Below are 19,844 nucleotides of genomic sequence, written 5' to 3' on the forward strand. Positions count from 1 at the left end.
GTTGAAGAAAATGTTTTTTGTGTGTGGCAAAATAAGAGTCTATGCCTTCCAGCTCAGGCTAAGAATACAAAACCCTTCTGGGTCATACCTGGTAGGCAAATGGGAAGCTAGCCGGGGGAGGGGGGCTGGTGCCTCAGCCTTGCTTTGCGGTTTGTGCAACTCAGGGTATAGGTTCCGGTGACATTGTCTGAGCCAGCCATTGATTTTTCTGCCAAAATCTACCGCCAAGCCCCTTACTCCTCGGCCTGTTCCTCTGCTAACATATCCCGCCCACAATAAAAAGCCTTGGTAAACTCTCCACAAAGAAACTGCTCTTCCTTCCTTTTTAATTCAGGCAACATTCACCCAACATTAACAATTAACCACTTTAATGTGACCATTAGAAGCCGACTGTATTTAGTTGCATTCACTATGTTGTACAATAACCAGCCATCTCTAGTTTCAAAACCTTTTCATCACCAGGTAGAAACACCCCATATCCACTAAGTAATCAATCTCTATTTCCCTTGGCCCCATCCCTACGCCCTGGTAGCTTCTAATCTGCTGCCTCTGTGATCTTACCTATTCTGGACATTTCAAATAAAAGGAATCCTATAACGTGTCCTTTTGATTCTGGCTTCTTTCTCTTTGCTCAATGTTTTTGAGATTCATCCAAATAGTTCGTATCAATACTTACATTTCTTTTATGGCTGAATAATATTTTATTGAACGTAATATCCCAGTTTGTTTCTCCACTCATCCATCGACGGACCGTCGAGTTGTTTCCGCTTTGTGGCTATTATGATTCATGTACCGTAAACATTCACATACAAGTTTCTGTGTTGACGTCTATTTTCATTTCTCTTGGGTATATACTTAGGAGTGGGATTGCCGGATCATATGGTATTTCTATGTTTAACTTTTTGACGAACCGCCAAACTGTTTTCCACTCTGGCTGCACCATTTTGTTTTGCCAGCAGAGCACAAGCGTTCATTTTCCCCCCATCCTCCCCAGCCCCACCTCTGGCCCTTTTTCTCCATGAAGGCCATCCAGTGGGTATGAAATGGTAGCTCATTGTGGTGTTAATTTGCATCTCTTTAATAACCAAGGATGTTAACCGTCCTTTTCCAGTGCCTGTTACCATTTGTATATACATCTTGTTTGAAGAAATGGCCATTCCTTTGCTCTTAAATTGGGCCGTCTATCTTTTCACTGTTGAGTCGTCAAACGTTCCTTACAGAGTCTGGATATTAAACCCAAGTCAGATCTAGGATTTGCAAGTATTTTCTCCCCTTCTACAGACTGCCTTATCGCATTCTTGATAATATCCTTGGATGCACAAGAGTTGTTCTTTTGATACCAAATCGAAGAAACCATCACCAGACCCCAGGTCAAGATTTACCTGTTTTCTTCTAGTAGGTTTGTAGTTTTAGCTCCTACAGACTGTTGATCCATTTTGAGTTAACGAGTGACATACGGAGTGAGGCACAGGTCTAACTTCATTCTTCTGCGTTGGTTATCCAATTGTCCCAGCACTGTTTGTTGGAGACTTCTTATACCAGCCGTGCACGCAAGGGTTTGTTTCTGGATTCTCAATTCTATTCCATTAGTCTATACGTCTACTTTTATGCCAGTACCGCACTGCTTGGATTACTGAAGCTTTGTACTAGGTTTTACAATCAGACATCCACTTTGAGCATTTTTCAAGATCATTTTTGCTAATTAGGGCCTCTTCCTTATAGCTTCATGCGAACTCCAGGATCCGCTGCTGTTCCTGAAAGAAACAAACGGAAAGAAGCCATTGGAATTTTGACAGATATAGCACTTGAATCTGTGGACCACTTTGGAGAGTACTGCCATTTTAACAACATCAAGTCTTCCAAGTGCACCTTTCATTCTATATCCTTACCTAATTGCTGCGGCTGTAACCTCCAGGACAATGTTGAACAGCAGTGTTAAAAGCGGGCACGCTTACTGCTTCCTTCCACTAAAGGGAGAGTTTTCACTCCTGTTGGCTGTAGGTTTTTCAAATAACCCCCTTTATGTTTACAAAGTTCCTTTCTATTCCTAATTTGCGGAGTGTCTTTATCACGCGTGTCAGAATTTTGTCAAATGTTTTTTCCGCATCTATTGACGTAACGATTAGGGACTTTTTTCTATTAATGCGGGGTATTCTGTTGTTTGTGTGTTGAACCACCCTCACGTTCCTGAAGAAATTCCTAACACCCCAGTAGTGCATCACCCTTTTTTTTTTTTCCCAAGGGCTCCTTTGCATCTAGAATCGTCTTCCCCCAGACAGTAACCTAAGAGTAGCATCCACTTCCTATTTCTGTAACCTCAAAGCTTGATGTACTAAGCACTACAGTACTGCTCAGTGACCATCAACTGAACATGGACTCTAGGGGGAAGAAATCACGGAGCCCCACGACTTAGGCTATATGCACGTGTGACGGTGGGAGAGTTATACCAAAACTGTTCCTCTTCCAGTGGGATTGTTTTTCATTTTTACTACTTGCCTCCTCCCTTATCATATAAAAATGAATATAATCTCAAGTAACGCACAAGAGGCTATCAAGGAGTGCCTTCCAAAAAGGGTCTGCCAACTCACAAGTGTCGCCAACGGTATATGAGTGTTTACTTCAACAAACTAATTTTGCCAGTCTGATAGGTGGAAATGTCTCGCAGTTCAATGTTGCTAATTCTCTCAGTAGGAGAGAGGTTTGTGCTTCTCTGCAAATGCGCTGTAAAATATTTCATAAAGGAAGCAGCAGAGATTAGGGCTAGCTTTTCCAAGGCAACCTTTCCTGACTCTATTAACTACCCAACAAAGGCTTTCTAAAATTGAACAGACACACCAGACACGTTTATAATAGTCTTAAGAGTTTATTATAAACTAGTTTCACAGGCCACAAGGAAGTAAAAGGACTATGTACAGCCTTACGGGAAACAGGCAGGGAGCTGAGGAGGGCCAAGATGAGTCTAGGGCCTTGGTGGGCGCATTCCCGGGGGAGGGGGCCCTGAAAGGGAAACCAGACAATCCCGTGAGACTCCGAGAACAACGGCATAACAAACAAACAGGTCTGTGGTAATCGGGCCCACGCCTCTGTGGAGCTACTTCCGTAACTCTGTGGCCAAGGGTCAAAGAAGGCCTGAAGTAAGAGTAAGAAGTTTAGTCAGTGCCTGATCTGCAACTCAAATCCCCAGCCCCACCCCAGCCTCCCACACCCTGCAGTTACCCAGTGATCAGAGGGACATATACGACATATATGCTAACTAGGGACTTCTCTGGGACAGACTGGGTTCCTAGGCTTATAAAGCCCATCAACAAAAAACCTAACTAGAGACACAGGGGTCAACCAGTGTGGCTGTGGGTTATCTTCGAGACCACCATGGCTTGCTGCAAAGAACACCAATCTGGGAGCCAGGACACTAAGCTGTCGGGGCCCATTTCCTTATCTATAAAGTGAGAGGACGAGTCTGTCAGCATTTCTCAAATTGGAGTTTGAGAGATATACATAATAAGTAGTACGGCAACCTCTTCATTACCAGACATTGTCAAGCCAAAGGACACAGGACAATCCCATGACCTTTGTGGGGGACTCTCAGAATGCATGATCGCACAGTGCCCTGAGAACACCACCGTGGACACTGAGAAGTACCCGGGTGTAGGACTGCCCTAACTGCTCTAAGAGGGAGGGAAGGTCAATTTCAGAACTACTTTTCCCCTCTTCCCTTTCTGGACAAAGTTGCCCTCTAAGAGTGCATATCCTTAGGCTTAAGGCCTGAAAGCCCAGAGGGTATGGTCAAAATTCAACCTTCCTTCCATTCCCCATCCCAACATGCTCTCTAAGGAAGTCCAAATCACTGCTATTGGCACTTACCTCGCATCCCCGGGGGAGGGGGCCGCATCCCCGGAGGGGGCATGCCCATCGGAGTTCCCCGTCCAGGGGGGATCCCCATCGGGGGACCCATGGGAGGCCTCATGCCAGGTGGTGGGCCCATCATGCCTACGAGAGAAAAGCCCCAAGAACACAGCTCAAGTGTCTGTCTTGAAAAGGTAGCAGGGAACGTAACAAAACTGTCCACCAAGTTCTGAGGACGGACCATTCTACCCTCCCAGTCTCTGGGCCTTGAGCCAAAGAGGTGGGGCTCCCCATGGCTCCTGTCCAGCTAGTTCCGTGGTCAGTCAGTCAAGGCTGGATCTCAGAGTAATCCTGCTTAATTACACAAACTCATCACCAGTTTCAGTCAACGTTATGTCTCATCACGAATCCAGCGCAGGCACCTTCCATCAATTAGCAGGGGTCTCCTTACAGGCTTCTCACCTGGAGGGGGTGCCCCTCGGCCCATAGGTGGGGGAGGACCCCCACGGCCGGGTGGATACTGGGTTGGGGCCCCTGCAATACTGGCTGTGGCGGCGGCGGCGGCAGCAGCCACAGTGCCTCTTCCTTGCGGGGTCATCACCTAAGAGGACATGGGATCGGGGTCAGGCAGAACAGCAGAGGGCAATGCAGCATCCCACTCTCCTGCCCCCAACGTGGTTAAGACGGAGCCGACACCCAATCGATCCCCCACGCTGCAACTCCCGGCATCAGCATCAGGCTATCTGAAACCACCTGCCAGAGAAGATCAAGCCTGAATGCTCAATTCCCACCTTCTAGACCGGAGTTGAGGAGGCCCACTCCAAATCAGGGAAGGCAACTGCATTATCAAGTATGACGGATAACCGGTTGTAAGAGAGCATTCCCTCACATGCTGTTGTGGAAACATTTTGCCCCAATGTGGTTGGCCAAAATACCTTTCATGCATCTCTTTACTTCAGTAGCATCAACGTTAATTTACAACGTTCGGTTTCCCTTCTCACGGGAGTCTGGGACTACATACGAAGGACAATGAGATACTGACGGCCTGAGAGTCACAGGTTGGTCCTTCTGGACTCTTCCCGAACTGTGGGGCCCCTCTCCGTCCTCCATTTTAACCACAAGAAGTTGGTGCCCTTCCCCAACCCCTTACCTGTTGCGACGGCCCACCAACCCCTCGGACTGGCCCGGCAAGTCCTGCAGGAGCCTGCGGCATTGGAACACCAGCTGGGATTCCTCTGCCGGCAGCCCTGCCAATCCCTGGGCCCCCGGCAGCTCCAGCAAGTGGCACTCGGGCAATGCCAGTCTAAAAAATAAAGAAATATGCTAAAATGCTTAGGGCCTAGAGAATCCGTGCACTTTGGAACACCACTGCCAAGAGAGGCCCTCAGATTCACAGGACATCAAACCAAACAGCTTAAAGATACTACCTAGCCACCCATGTGTTAATGACATTCCTCTTCCATCCAAGATCATGTGCCTAGCTGTCACCCCTGCGCAGGCTAGAGAAACTTAAGAGTAAGTCTAGAGAAAACACACCACAACTCAACCTACGTGCATTCCTATGAAAATTAAACCAACAAAGGGCCAGGGCTCCATTCAGAAGGGTATATACCACAGGGGCTCCTGGGTGGCTCAGTCGGTTGAGCGCGTGACTCTTGATTTCGGCTCAGGTCACGATCCCGGGGTCATGGGATCGAGCCCTGTGTCGGGCTCCATGGGGAGTGTGGAGTCTGCTTGAGATTCTCCCTCTCCCTCTCTCTGTCCCTCTCCCCTGCCTGCTGGCGCACCCCAAAATATAATAAAATTAAAATAACAAATATTTTTTAAAAAAAGGGGGGTATAGTAGTCAAGAGCACTTGACCTGGCATCAAAGAGAAATGAAGTCCAGTCCCAGCTCTGATTCTCACCTAGCAGGTGACAGTGGGCAAGTAATCCCACAATTCTGGGGCTGTTTCCTCACCTGTAAATGATGGGGTTATAACAAAACCGGTTGCAGTCATGAAGATTTAGAGTGAGTAGCAACTTCTACTGGAAACAGACACCAGGAGTTATGAATACAGACGTATGCTTCAACCAAAAAATGTGATAAACCCCTTGCAGGCATTTATAATTGGAAAGGCTCCCTATTCCCTTTGGAGTCAATGTATGAGTCCAAAAAAGACAGAAATGACTAGGGGGCACCTGGGTGGCTCAGTTGGTTAAGCGTCGACTCTGGATTTCCGCTCAGGTCATGATCTCAAAGTTGGGGAGTTCGACCCCTGGGGGATCCGCTCTCTCCCTCTCAAAATAAATTAAATACACATTAAAAAAGAGAGAGGGAGATGACTAGGATAACTACTCTGTCCTCACTTAAGGGAATATTTTTAAGTCATTAACATGCCTTTTAAAAAGCATACAGCAGGGGAGCCTGGGTGGCTCAGTCGGTTAAGAGTCTGACTCGAGTTCAGCTTAGGTCATGAACTCACAGTTCAAGCTCTGTGCTGAGTGTGGAGCCTGCCTGGGATTCTCTCTCTCCCTCTCTCTGTGTCCCTCCCCCATTCTCTCTCTCAAAATAAACAAACTTAAAAGAAAAAGAAAAAAATACAGCAATCAGAAGAATGTTTACAATGTTAAGGGAAAAAGCAGAACACAGTATTACACACGTTATATGTTAAAAAAAAAAAACGTACATGGACAAAAATAAGAAAAATTATTTCTTTGATGACAATGTTTTAAAACGAAAACAAGAAAACTTGGTTAGATGCTCTAAAGTCTAGTCTATTTCTAAGTGCAGGCTGGTGTTTACAGAACCAAGATTGCCTGGGATCAAATGCCAGCCTCACCACTTAATGGCTGAGACACCTTGGGCAAGTTACTAACCCCCAGTTTGTCTTCTCTTGTGGGAATGATTTATCTCAAAAAACGGCTTACAAGAAGTGGCTAAAATACTGAAGTGCTTCGCACAGCAGACATTTCATAAATGTTAACTAGTTTTCTCCAACTGTACAAAATATATACATTCTGCTGTTTGGAGTTAAGACTTTTTACTGTCCAGCCAGACTGCCATCACATTAAGAACTGACCAGATGACCTTAAGTGCCTCTTCTCCTGACTCACTCTGTACATCAACTGAGGAAGAAGAGAGGGCTTTAAAGTTGGAAACCCTCAAATTCTAGTTCCCCATTGCTACTTCCTACTTAGAGGGTAACCTCTTGGAGATTCTATTGTCTATAAAAGGAGGACAAAAATCTGAGGATGCCTGTGAATTATGCAATGAAATGCAGAGAAGCTAAGGCAGAGCCTGGCTCACAGCAGGGGCTCCCTTCTCCAAGGCTTCCTGGCCTTGCACTGGCGAGCTCTGCTCTACGCTGACTTACGTCTTTGGGAGGAGGTCCCTCTACAGTCATGGAGACTAGGTTCTCCCCGCGAAGCAGCACCAGACCGAGGACTCGCTTCTCTTCTCTTTCTGCTTGCTTTGAGTTCTTTGGCCTGGGGATGGGTTTAGGGAAACAAACAAAAAAAGTAAGCATCAGAAAGAGGGTAAAGCTCCCGTTCACCTGCCTAGGGGCCTCCAAAATTTTTACACTGTATCTCTCGACAAATGGTACAAAAACTTTCTCTAAAGCAACTCCTCTGCACAGTCCTCACAGGCTGACTCATAACCCCTTAGGTGGCTGTCTCCCACGCCAAGAGGACGCGCTGGCCAAGAGATAGGACAAGAGTTAAGAAAGCCCAGCCCTGGCTCAAATGTTGCTCTGTAACCATGGTGAAGGTCTTTCCTCAGTCCACTCTTCTTTGCCATTACCCTATTCCCTCCCTTCAGCTTAAGGCCTCGTCTGTGTGAAGAGGCAGCCTGAACAACTCCAGTCGACCGAATCCCAGTCAGCCTTCTTGCACGCAAGCCTCCTTCCACCATCAAGTCAACCCCGCAGAACTATTAACTCCATCCCTCAGGTCACCTCAGAAGTAGAAGAAAGGAAAAATAACTTCATAGAAGTTACACCTCTATCCTCAAAGCACAAAAACAGAAAGTTCCAACGCAACAACCAGAAAAGGATGAACAAAATATACCGCTGACCCTTGAACAACCTGGGTCTAAACCGTGCGGGGCCACTTAGATGCGGATTTTTTTCTGATACAGTGCTATAAATGTATTTTCTCTTCCTTATGATTTTTAAAAACGTTTCTTTTACTTTACTGTAGGAATACTGTATATACAAAACAGAACACACTAATTACATGCTAATCAAACGTTTATCTTATTGGTAAGGCTTCCTGGCCAACAGTAGACTAGTAGTTCAGTTTGGGAGAAGTCAAGAGTTACACGTGGATTTTCAATGGTGTGGAGTCTGCACCCCAACTCCTGGGTTGTTCGAGGGTCAGCTGTAAATGTAAACTGGGAAATAAAATAACCGTAACAAGACAGGGGAAGGGAAGAAAAAGCCAAAACCAATACCCTAAGAATAAAGGAAAGACAAAATGCCTGGATTTTTAAAAGCTTAAAGGTTTCTGGGGCGCCGGGGTGGCTCAGTCGGTTAAGCGCCCGACTCTTGGTTTTAGCTCAAGTCATGACGTCACGGTTTATGAGTCAAGCCACACACAGGGCTCCGTGCTGACAGTGCAGAGCCTGCGTGGGATTCTCTCTCTTCCCCTCTCTCTGGCCCTCCCCCCGTCACTCTGTCTGTCAAAAATAAATAAACTGAAAAAAATTTTTTTAATTAAAAAAAAAACGTAAAGGTTTCCTTTTAATGATATTTTTTATATTAAATTAAGAGTTTTCTGGGGGTAGATAGTTCTTCCTTTTCTTTTGGGCCTATCTTTATTTTCTCTTTCTTTCTTTTTTTTTTTTTTTATACTAAAAACACGTATTGTTCTTTCATTAAAAAAAAAAAAAAAAACAAACCTTTCTGGGTATTTAAATTTTTCCTCATATGCTTTTATGTATTTTTAAAATGTATCTTCTAATAGACATTTTTTAATTATCAGAATAATTTCATTTAAAAAAAATAAAAGATGGAGCACCTGGGTGGCTCAGTCAGTTGAGTGTCCAACTTCAGCTCAGGTCATGGTCTCGTGGTCTGTGAGTTCGAGCCCCGCATCGGGCTCTGTGCTGACAGCTTGGGGCCTGGGGCCTGGAGCCTGCTTCAGATTGTGTCTCCCTCCCTCTCTGCCCCTCCCCTGCTCATGCTCTGTCTCTCTCTCTCAAAAATAAACATTCAAAAAAAAAATTTAGGGGCGCCTGGGTGGCTCAGTCAGTTAAGCGTCCGACTTCGGCTCAGGTCATGATCTCACGATTTTTGAGTTTGAGCCTCGCGTCTGGCTCTGTGCTGACAGCTCAGAGCCTGGAGCCTGCTTCGGATTCTGTGTCTCCTTCTCTCTCTGCCCCTCCCCCACTTGTGCTGTCTCTATCAAAAATAAATAAATGTAAATAAATAAATAAATAAATAAGTAAATAAATAAATAAATAAAAGACAGAAGAGACCATTTGGAATAGTTCTACACTGATCTGCTGGCCCCTCTCTACTGTGTCCCTGGCACTTGGCCATCCTTATTATACTGTATCCTGTACTTCTTGACCTCTTGCCACAAAAAGAAAACAACAGCCCCAAGGGGAATCAAAAGGAAATCACAGCCACCAACAACCTAATATGGACCACCGCATGGGGCAGAAGAGAGCTGACTGATCATGGAAGTCACATAACCTCTTTGGGCCTCAAGATGCCTCGAATGTAATATGCACGACAAGCTAGCCCACGTCTTTTAAGAGGCCAGAAGTTCAAGATCTGTGAGTCGTGAGACAAGGGAGCTATCCAATTGCATATGGAATTGTAGAAAAGTAGAAATGTTCTGATTGTGTCTATAAACGCCAACAAAAATCACTGGCCCCAAACCCACACGGGAAGCTGAGCACTTACCCTGAAGAGGGTCAGAGGCTTCTTAAAGCAGTTTCAGACCAGGCTGCATTGGGAGAGCCCTTTAGGCTACAGCTTTACAAATAGGCAATGAGGCCAGAAAATCAAGCTCTCCCCCCTCACACACCTGTGGGGAGAACATGAGAGCCCTTTACCCCAGTACCCAGGGGCACACACAGTCAGAGAAACAAAAAGCCTAGCAGCCCTCCTTACAACGTGTACTCCGCTAGAACTAGAGAGCGAGGCTTGCTGGGCTAAGGAAGATTTCTTGGAGTCCAATGTCCCCATTTAAATCTGCCCTCTAACGCAGGAGAGCAGACCAAGGAACCAGCTAGAGCTACATCGACCACCTGTCGCTTGGCCCACCCACCCGCTCCACTTCCCTCGCAACTCACATCCCACCCCCCGTGCGGCCCACTTCTCACTTGATCTTCCTGAACTCATCACAGTCACAGAGGATCAAGTTCATGTGCTTGTCAAAAGCCTTGAAGGTGCCAATGAAGATGCGGCCGTCTTGCAGGATGCACCTCATCCTGTAGTCGATGTGCTGCAGCATCTTGCTGCTCTTGCCCACAGTCTGCAAGGAGAAAGCAACGGGATGAGAGGCCAGCTCTCTTGGACCTGTATATCCCCGGCGCTTCCTAAAACCTTCAGCTGTGACTTTCTTTTCCACCAGGCTATCTTACTCCGTCGAGTCTTAGCTCTGTCTTCCAGCCACAGCCCTCCCCTGGGAATTCCCCCGCATCACCCTGTGCTCAGCCCTAACTTCTGCCCACTTCCCGGTTACTCCCTGCCCTTAAAATAAATCTTTTTCAAAAAAAAAAAAAAATCATCTTTACTTTCATTCAATTTTTTTGAATGTTTATGATTTATTATTTTTGAGACAGACAGAGAGAGAGACAGAATCGGAAGCAGGCTCCAGGCTCTGAGCTGTCAGCACAGAGCCCGATGCGGGGTTCGAACCCACGGACCACGAGATCATGACCTGAGCCGAAGTCGGACATCTAACTGACTGAACCACCCAGACACCCCTAAAATCATCTCTTTTTTTAGGAATAGGCATATTACAATTGCCTATGTCTATGCTGTGTCAGTCTCAGGGGTGAGGGTGAAAAGTACCTCCAAATGAATCCAGCACTCCCCTCCACCAAATTAGCCATCTGCCACTGTGCAGATTATAGGTGTGTGACTCCAGTGCCATGGAACACCCACAGCCCATTTAAAAGACAGAGTAAAGGGACACCTGGGTGGCTCTGTCAGTTAAGCATCTGACTTCGGCTCAAGTCATGTTTTGCAGTCTGTGAGTTCGAACCCCGCATGGGGCTCTGTGCTGACGGCTCAGAGCCTGGGGCCTGATTCAGATTCTGGGTCTCCCTCTCTCTCTGCCCCTTGCCTGCTCATACTCAGGGTGTCTCAGTCTCAAAAATAAACATTAAAAAAATTTTTTTTAAATAAACAAATAAATAAATTAAAGACCAAGTAAAAGAGGTGCTGGAATGATTGGCACTCAAATCCAGTCAATGAGAAATCCCTCATCAGAAAGGAGATGATGGGCTTGGAGGCAAGAGGCATGGAATCTCTAAAGCAAAAACATGGGCATGCCTCCAAGACTACCTTTAAGAGGGAGACCTTCTGGTGGTCAGGGCGCTAATCAGTTCGAACACATAATGGTCTTTAAGAATAAAGAACTTGCTTTCACTTCTTTATTAATCCAACAACCTTTTTTACTTTGTAGCCCGGATTCCAATGTAGCTTTGCTAAGAGACAAAATAGATCTTGCAATGCAAGGTGTCAGATGTCTTTGGCAGTTCTCTCTCTCTCTCTCTCTAGAAATAAACAACCTGGCATTTAGTTTGCAGATCAGTCTCCTGTCAGCCTGATTGGTGTGGGCCAGTCCTAACTCACCCAAGTGCCTTCTTTGTGGCAGGCACCGTGCTTGCTGTTCATCTCTGTGAGCTTGGACCAGAACAGGGTTTTGAGCCCACAAATGTATGGATCAGAACCTTGACTGACACCCTGGAGACCCTGGTTATGTGGTTTACTCTCCCTCAAACGACTATTTTAACCGGCTTGTAACTGCACAGCTTCGAGCCACACAGATCTGAACCTCTATGGTCTACCTTGTAAGAGCTTAACGCTTCCTTGGTGCTCACTGTGTACCAGGCACTGTGACAAGCACTACATATCTCATTTAATTCGAGAAATCAGAACTGTTATTCCTGTTTTACAGACAACAGCCACTGAAGCCAGGAGAGGATAAGTAGCTTGTCCTGTCTCACAGCCAGGAAGCCGGGTTGGAACCTAGACAGACTGAATCCAGTGCCCACTCTTCCAACCAATCCCACAAACAATTCCCTGCTTTCAGTTCCCCCCAAGTGTAACAGCTACAGAACACAGTGATCTTTCTGAACACAACTAAGTTTGTGTCATTTTGCTGGCTAAATCCTTGACTGGTATACCTCATCATCCACAGGATTGTATGTAACAGCACGTAAAATTCCTCCAGCCTTCTTCCTCTCTTCCTCCTTCAGAAACTTTCAATAGTGCTACCCTTCCTGCTTTGCTCTTGTAGTCCTTCCAAACTAGAATATTCCCTTCTATTTTCGCTGGGAAGACACTTCTAACAACGTCTAAGGGCTCTGCTCAGGAATCCTCTACTCCAGACGGCCTTCTTACCCCGCCCCTCCCTCGCCGTTACTTTTACGTAATGCCTAACTACCTATCACTCTGGATTAGATTATCTGTGTCCCCACCGAGAAAGTGAACTGGGTGAAGGAAGGAAGCATTTCATTATGTAGCTCCAGGGCCTGAAAAGTCAGGCATACTTAAAACACACAGACACGCTGAACAAACGAGCTGAATTCTTCCCCCCAAACATTGCCGTTCACCCTCCCAGTCCCTCCTGTCTACCGGACCCAAGCACTCTCTCTAGACTCGGCCACAAGTCTTCCCCACCTCTTTCCGCAACTCCTCCTCAGACCCCGTTTCACACGTCTGAGTCTCTCACCGGGTCTTCCCCAGTCCTCCCGCGGCTCTAATGCCTGCTCCGAAACCCCAGACATGCATTTATTCTGCAAAAGTTTACTTCGTGCCTGCAGGAACCCAAGCACTGTGGCTACAGCGGCGTGGAGGGCCGGAGTGCTATCCTCGCCACCACCGAGCGACTCAGGCCTCCGTTCCTCAGTTCCAGCCTTCCCCTCCCCCACCCTACCGAATGGCCAAGGTCCGGGTCTCCCCTGCCCGGACCGGGCGGCCGCGGCCCGGGCCTTCACCGCCATGAACCCCCAACCCGTGACCTCCTCCCGATCAGTCGCGGCCCCCACTCCACAACACACTCGGAAGTTCCCGCGCCTCCCGCCTGCGCCTCCTCACCATGGTGGCGGTTCTGATGGCTCCGATTCCCGCCGGATTCCCCTCGGCAGAGGCCTAGACGCCCGCCAGTAGTCCGCTTCCCGCCGCCGCTACCGGAAGAGCGGCCTCGTATAAAATGGGGTCGGGCGGAAGCTACTTCCGGTCCCTGCGCGGGCTCACGAGTTCCGGCCAAAAGGCGGAGCTGTGAGCAAGGAGCCCTTCGGGACTTGGGGCGGGGCTTGGGGCGGGGCTAACGTCAAGCTGAACTTCGCGGAGAAGTTTGGTCACCTTCCTAGTTTCAGTCCGTTGCTGAGATGCTCCTCCACACTTTCCTTTCTGTCCTCCACCCCGTGTCCCGGCCCATTCTGTCTTGGTCCTCATCTCCCACCACTCTCCCTCGGCTCTCCTGAAGCCACCGCCCTTGCTTTTCTGTTAACTTGCTTGACGCGCTCCTACCTTAGCATGCTTGCGTTTGCTGTCGCCTCTGCCTGGAATGCTAGTCTTCCAGGTATGTGCACAACTTCACTTCCTTGAAGACTTAAGCTCAAATAACATTTTCCCACTGAGGACTTCCCTAGCCATCCTGTTGAAAACTGCAGCCTTCCCACCCATCCCTGCTTTACCTTTCTCCTTAACAATGATCCCTAATATACTATATATTTGTTATTTTTCCTCCCCATTAGAATGGAAATTCTGAGGGTACAGATTTTCCTTTGTGTATTGTTACTGCAATGCCTAGAACACTGCTTAGCACAAAACAAGGGCTCAAAACATATTTGAATGAATGAATGAATGAATGAGTCAATCAACCAATCCCATCCATTCCTATGACCTTTGAATATTACGTAAATGCTCAGGAATCTCAAATTTATTCCTCTGACCCTGGGTTCTTCATTTAACTCTTGGCCTTTTACATCCACCGCCTGCTTGATCTGGATGTCTAATAGGTATCCTAAATTTAACACAGTGAAAATTGGATTCTTGATTGTTGTATTCCCTTTTCTTCCCAAACCCACTTCTTACCAGTGTTCCCGATCTCAGGAGTTTCTCGAGTTAAAAAACAAAAAGCAAAATGACAAACTTGGGAGCATCCTTGATTCCTCTATTTCTCTCCCACCTCATAATCAATCAGTCAGCAAATCCTGGGGACCTCACTTACAAAATGCCTTGAATCTGACTGTTGTCATCTGTTCCACTGCTAACATGCCAGTCCTAGCCACCATCGGCCTGTCAATTTCCACAAACGAGGACAAGGGGGTCATGAATTCACTTGGCCTTTGGTAAGTGTTCTCAAGGTTCAGTCTAGAACAGGGACTGACAACCTTTTCCAGCTAGTATTTTATGGTTTGTGGGCCACGTGGTCCCTGCTGCAATTACTCAACTCAACCATTATAGAATGAAAGCAGCTATAGACAACATAACAAATATATGGCTGTGTTACAATAAAACTTTACAGACACACATACTTTTCTTCTTTTGATTCTTTCAACCATTTAAAATGGAAAAATCACTGTTAGGTCACACGCTTTACAAAAACAGGTGGCAGGCCAGATTTGGCCTTCAGGCCTGTAGTTTCCCATCACAGGGTCCAAACCATTATATTTCTGTGTCTGGGTTCAGGGCCATAGCCCCAGCTAGTAGTAACAATAACTTTGACTTGCATTGTTTCTTTGGCTTATCGCCGGGTTCACTGCAGATACAAAGTTCATGCTTTTGCTTTCATACAAAAGCTATACACATGTGGGGCGCCTGGGTGTCTCAATCGGTTAAGCGTCCAACTATGGCTCAGGTCATGATCTCTCAGTTTGTGAGTTCAAGCCCTGCACCGGGCTCTGTGCTGACAGCTGGGAGCCTGAAGCCCGCTTTGGATTCTGTGTCTCCCTTTCTCTCTGCTTTTCCCCTGCTCATGCTCAGTCTCTCTCTCCTTCAAAAATAAACATTCAAAAAAAATTTTTAATATTTATTTGTTTTTTAATTTCCATCCAAGTTAGTTAGTATATAGTGCAACAATGATTTCAGAAGTAGATTCCTTAATGCCCCCTTACTCATTTAGCCCATCTCCCCCCACAACCCCTCCAGCAACCCTCTGTTTGTTCTCCATATTTAAGAGTCTCTTATGTTTTGTCCCCCTCCCTGTTTTCATATTATTTTTGCTTCCCTTCCCTTACGTTCATCTGTTCTGTGTCTTAAAGTCTTCATATGAGTGAAGTCATATGATATTTGTCTTTATCTGACTGACTAATTTCGCTTAGCATAATACCCTCCAGTTCCATCCACGTAGTTGCAAATGGCAAGATTTCATTCTTTTTGATTGCTGGGTAATACTCCATTGTATATATATATACCACATCCTCTTTATCCATTCATCCATTGATGGATATTTGGGCTCTTTCCATACCTTGGCTATTGTTGATAGTGCTGCTATAAACATGGGGGTGCATGTGCCCCTTTGAAACAGCACACCTGTATCCCTTGGATAAATACCTAGTAGTGCAATTGCTGGGTCTAGGGTATTTCTATTTTTAATTTTTTGAGGAACCTCCATACTGTTTTCCAGAGTGGCTGCACCAGTTTGCATTCCCACCAGCAGTGCAAAAGAGATACTCTTTCTCTGCATCCTCGCCAACATCTGTTGTTGCCTGAGTTGTTAATGTTAGCCATTCTGACAGGTGTGAGATGGTATCTCATTGTGGTTTGATTTGTATTTCCCTGATGATGAGTGACGTTGAGCATCTTTTCATGTGTCGGGAGAAGTGTCTATTCATGTCTTTTGCCCATTTCTTCCCTGGATTGTTTGGTTTTTTGGGTGTTGAGTTTGATGAGTTCTTTATAGATTTTGGATACTAACCCTTTATCTGACATGTCATTTGCAAATATCTTCTCCCATTCTGTCGGTTGCCTTTTAGTTTTGCTGATTGTTTCCTTCGCTCTGCAGAAGCTTTTTATTTTGATGAAGTTCCAATAGTTCATTTTGGCTTTTGTCTCCCTTGCCTCCAGATGTGTTGAGTAAGAAGTTGCTGCGGCCAAGGTCAAACAGGTTTTTGCCTGCTTTCTCCTCTAGGATTTTGATGGCTTCCTGTCTTACGTTTAGGTCTTTCATCCATTTTGAGTTTATTTTTGTGTATGGTGTAAGAAAGTGGTCCAGGTTCATTTTTCTGCATGTCGCTGTCCAGTTTCCCCAGCACCACTTGCTGAAGAGAGTGTCTTTATTCCATCGGATATTCTTTCCTGCTTTGTCAAAGAGTAGTTGGCCATACATTGTGGGTCCATTTCTGAGTGTTTGGCTATTCTCCAAAACAATTTCTAGATTGAAATTAGTGACGAGGATACAGGGCTAGACAAAAATAATCTTTACATAAGGAGAACATGGATTTTTATCCCTTATACATATCATACATATTAGGAGAAAATAAAAAAAGCATAGCATGGTATTATAGCACATTTCCATTAGGAAAAAGATTATGCTGTGAATCTCAGTGCTGAAAAACAAGGGCAGGTGTATGACTAGGCTGTCTGTCTTTGACCAGTGAGTAGAGGGATGATGGTGGGGTCACTAGCAGGACTGGCTCTGAGGAATGGAGGGCTGAGTGGACACAGTATTGGAGCCATGCTTAGGGGTCTTTAGACATATGAACTGACATGGGGAATAGCTAAGCAACCCAAAGCAACGATTCATGGCTGGAGAACAGGTTGGGTGTGGTTAAAGGACCTGACCCTGGAATCTGGAAGGCCGCAGAAGGAATGTGGTTAAAGGATCCCCCAAACTGGAGGACATAAACAGACCATTAAGGAACAGCAGTGCTTCCAGAGGGTAGAGAAGGATTCAGCAGGGACCTGAAGAGAGACCAGAAAGAAGGAAGGGAACGTTCCCGAGAAAGGAGCTGTCACAGAAACCAGAGGGAGATCTGGTTAGGAGATCTCCAGTTAGGAGAGCAGTTAGGAGAGGAGGCAACCTGTCCCCCAGAGACCTGGGAGGGCCCTCCCTTCAGCTGGCATGTCTCCAGAACCTAGGTGGTCCTCCCCATGCAAAGGCTCAGATTTCCCTACAAATCTATTGGATTGATTCGGGACTTCTTTATTCTCAAGGGTTGAATTCATGCAGGAAATCCAGGTTGTGGACTTGAATTCCTTTCCAGATTGCTCAGAGACTAAGGCACACAGCCTGAGCTTGTCAAAGATTTCAGTAGAACAAAAGGACAAGAGGACCTGGGAAAGAATCGGTGTATGAAAATTAAACGAGACCGTTCTTGGATTACTTAAATAAAGCCTTCCACGTTTTTATTCCATCTGACCACAAACAGTGGAAAACCCAGGTCTCTAGTTGTGAGTGCCATCTTCCCTCTCATCAAGATTTCTGAAAGCCCCTTAGAGGTGAGTGACATAGTGGTCTGCGGTGGCCAGTCTCTGTCCTCATGAGTCTGTCCAGAAGAGACATCAGGATAAAGTTCCACCCGGGAGCCCTCCCTGAGCGTGTCCGCTGGTGCGAGATGGGGCCTCACCTCCTGCTTAAGCCTCTCGAAGCTTTCCTCCTTGCCCACGGAAGGCTTCTCCCACACGAGCTATTTTCTGGTGGATACGGAGGCTTTCCCCGAGCCCTTGCTCACCCTCCCACACACACACAGCTTCTCTTCGGTATACCCTGGGGTCTGTTGAGGGGTGACGTGTGGCCAAAGCCTTGTCCACACTCCTCGCACACTCAGGATATCTCGGAGTGGATTCCCCGGAGAGACCATGAAACGGGGGTTGAGTGGTTTACTGGGGGAATGAAGGCAGGACTGGGCAGAGGAAGCAGCAGCCCTGCGACATGTTTGCAACCAAATCACTCAGTCCAATGGGGGCCTCTGGATCTGAGATGACCCTCTGGGGTCGTCCCTACTGGATCAAGCGTTGGAGTTCTGTCTCCCCGTATCAATCGGTCACTGGCCAGGAGCCCCCGCCGTGGGGAGGGTGCAGTTCCCTTTGGCTGCAAGCAAGTCCTAGTGAGGAACTCCTCTGTGCAGCCGCCAGTGGTGGTAATCTGACCCCTGAATGGGTCATCTGGACGGAGCTCCCCAGGATCTCCATGTACGGATTACCCTTCCGGTGTGTGAAGAAGGCTGACTGAGCACGAGAGTCTTACACCCCCTGCAAGCACACGGCTCCTCCCCGAAGGTGCCACCTGGTGCCCGCCTGCCTGCTCTTTTCCTAAGGTCTCTGAACACAGGCCGCCTCTCCCAAGTCGGCCGCTGGATGTTCAGTGAATCCGGATTTATCGCTGAAGCCCCGCCCGCCGTCCCTGCACACACAGCACTTCCCACCTACGTGCATCCTTTTTGTTCGGTGAGGGTTGACTTACGGCTGCCGAGTTGCCCACACTCTGCACAGATAAGCCTCCTCTCCTGAATGTGTCCTTGAAGGCTTTACTCACATGCCTCTGAAGCTTTACTCACACTCCGTGCACAGTTAGGGATGCCTCCCCATCTCTCTCTCTGGTGCAGGATGAGGTTTGACTGATTAATAGAGTCCTGCCCAGGATCCCCCCCCCCCCCCACAGAAGGCTTCTCGCCTCAGCGTATCCTCTGGTGTCTGATAAGATTCAACGTGGGGCACCTGGGCGGCTCAGTCGGTTAAGCATCCAACTTCGGCTCAGGTCATGATCTCGCGGTTCGTGGGTTTGAGCCCTGTGTCAGGCTCTGTGCTGACGGCTCAGAGCCTGGAGCCTACTTCAGATTCTGTGTCTCCTTCTCTCTCTGTTCCTCCCCTGCTCTCTCTCTCTCTCTCAAAAATAAATAAAAATTAAAAAAAAAATTTTTTTCACATTTGACTTATGGCTAAAGCCTCGCCCACACTCCAGGCATGCGTAGTGTTTCTCCCGGGAGCAGGAGCGTGTGCTCTGATGTCTGAGGAAGGAGGACTTCTCGCTGAAGGCTCTCACCCACACTCCCCGCAGACGTAAGGCTTCTCCACAGAGTGAGTCCACTGATGTCCAATGAGGACTGACTTATTTCTAAAGCTCCGCCCACACTCCCGGCACACATAAAGCTTCTCCACTGAGCATGTCCGATGGTGTCTGATGAGGGCTGACTTCACTTTAAAGCCTCACCCGCACTGCCTGCAAACATCGGGTTTCTCCTGGAAGTGGGCCGTCTGCTTTGTGATGAGGTCCGATTTGGGGCTACGGTCTAGTTCACATTCCGTACAGCTGGCTGCTCCAGATCTTGTGGCTTTTTTCACTCCTTTGTCTGTTTGCGCACGGGCTAGGGCTGAGGGGGGGCCCTCTCTCGACCCGCCACGTTGCCTTCTCTAGTTCTTGCGGACCGTCCTCGGGGCGGGCTGCGGAATGCGCCCGGAGTCTCCGTCTCCTCTGTCCTCGCACACCAGGGAGGCCACCTTGCCTCCCATGACCTTCTGTGTCTCCGGTGCAGCAGCTCTGAGCAGAATACTGCTGCTCTTGATGCCCTGGGCCAGGACCCCCTGGACGGGAGTGATGCCCTACACAGAAGCCCAGAAAGATCTGAGGCACATGTTGGCTGAGAAATTGCTGGCAGGAGATGGCTAGAAGGCAGGAGGCAGGGGGGTAGATTTCTGCCTTTGGTTCTGCTGAAGAGAGAGAGTTTTTCAGTTAGAGAAGCCTTCAGTGGGGCCGCTGGGCTGCTTTGCCTTATCCTAGGACAGCGCGTCTTATGGCCACATCTATAATTAGTAATAAACAGACAGCACAATTTGTTCCTCACCAGTAATTCCTTCACAGTCCATTTCCGCACATTCCATTTTCTACTG

The 19,844-nt window shown here is 47.3% G+C and overlaps 1 protein-coding gene across 2 annotated transcripts; it reads right to left on the reverse strand.

The window, feature by feature from the left end:
- Nucleotides 1-2,902: 2,902 nt before the first annotated feature.
- SNRPB (small nuclear ribonucleoprotein polypeptides B and B1) lies at nt 2,903-13,235 on the reverse strand. Of its 2 annotated transcripts, none has more exons than XM_030309923.3 (7): nt 13,107-13,235; nt 10,160-10,311; nt 7,200-7,311; nt 4,994-5,146; nt 4,306-4,444; nt 3,862-3,987; nt 2,903-3,129 (listed from the first exon to the last, which is right to left on the reverse strand). In XM_030309923.3, the coding sequence occupies exons 1-7, from the start codon at nt 13,107-13,109 to the stop codon at nt 3,119-3,121; spliced, it is 696 nt and encodes a 231-aa protein (XP_030165783.1). In that variant the 5' UTR covers nt 13,110-13,235; the 3' UTR covers nt 2,903-3,118. The 2 variants fall into 2 exon arrangements, with proteins under 2 accessions (XP_030165783.1, XP_030165782.1); XM_030309922.3 differs by having other exon boundaries at nt 2,903-2,997; nt 13,107-13,234.
- Between the last annotated feature and the right edge of the window lie 6,609 nt (nt 13,236-19,844).

Source organism: Lynx canadensis, chromosome A3 (genome assembly GCF_007474595.2).
Source record: "Lynx canadensis isolate LIC74 chromosome A3, mLynCan4.pri.v2, whole genome shotgun sequence".
Classification (NCBI taxonomy): Eukaryota; Metazoa; Chordata; class Mammalia; order Carnivora; family Felidae; genus Lynx; species Lynx canadensis.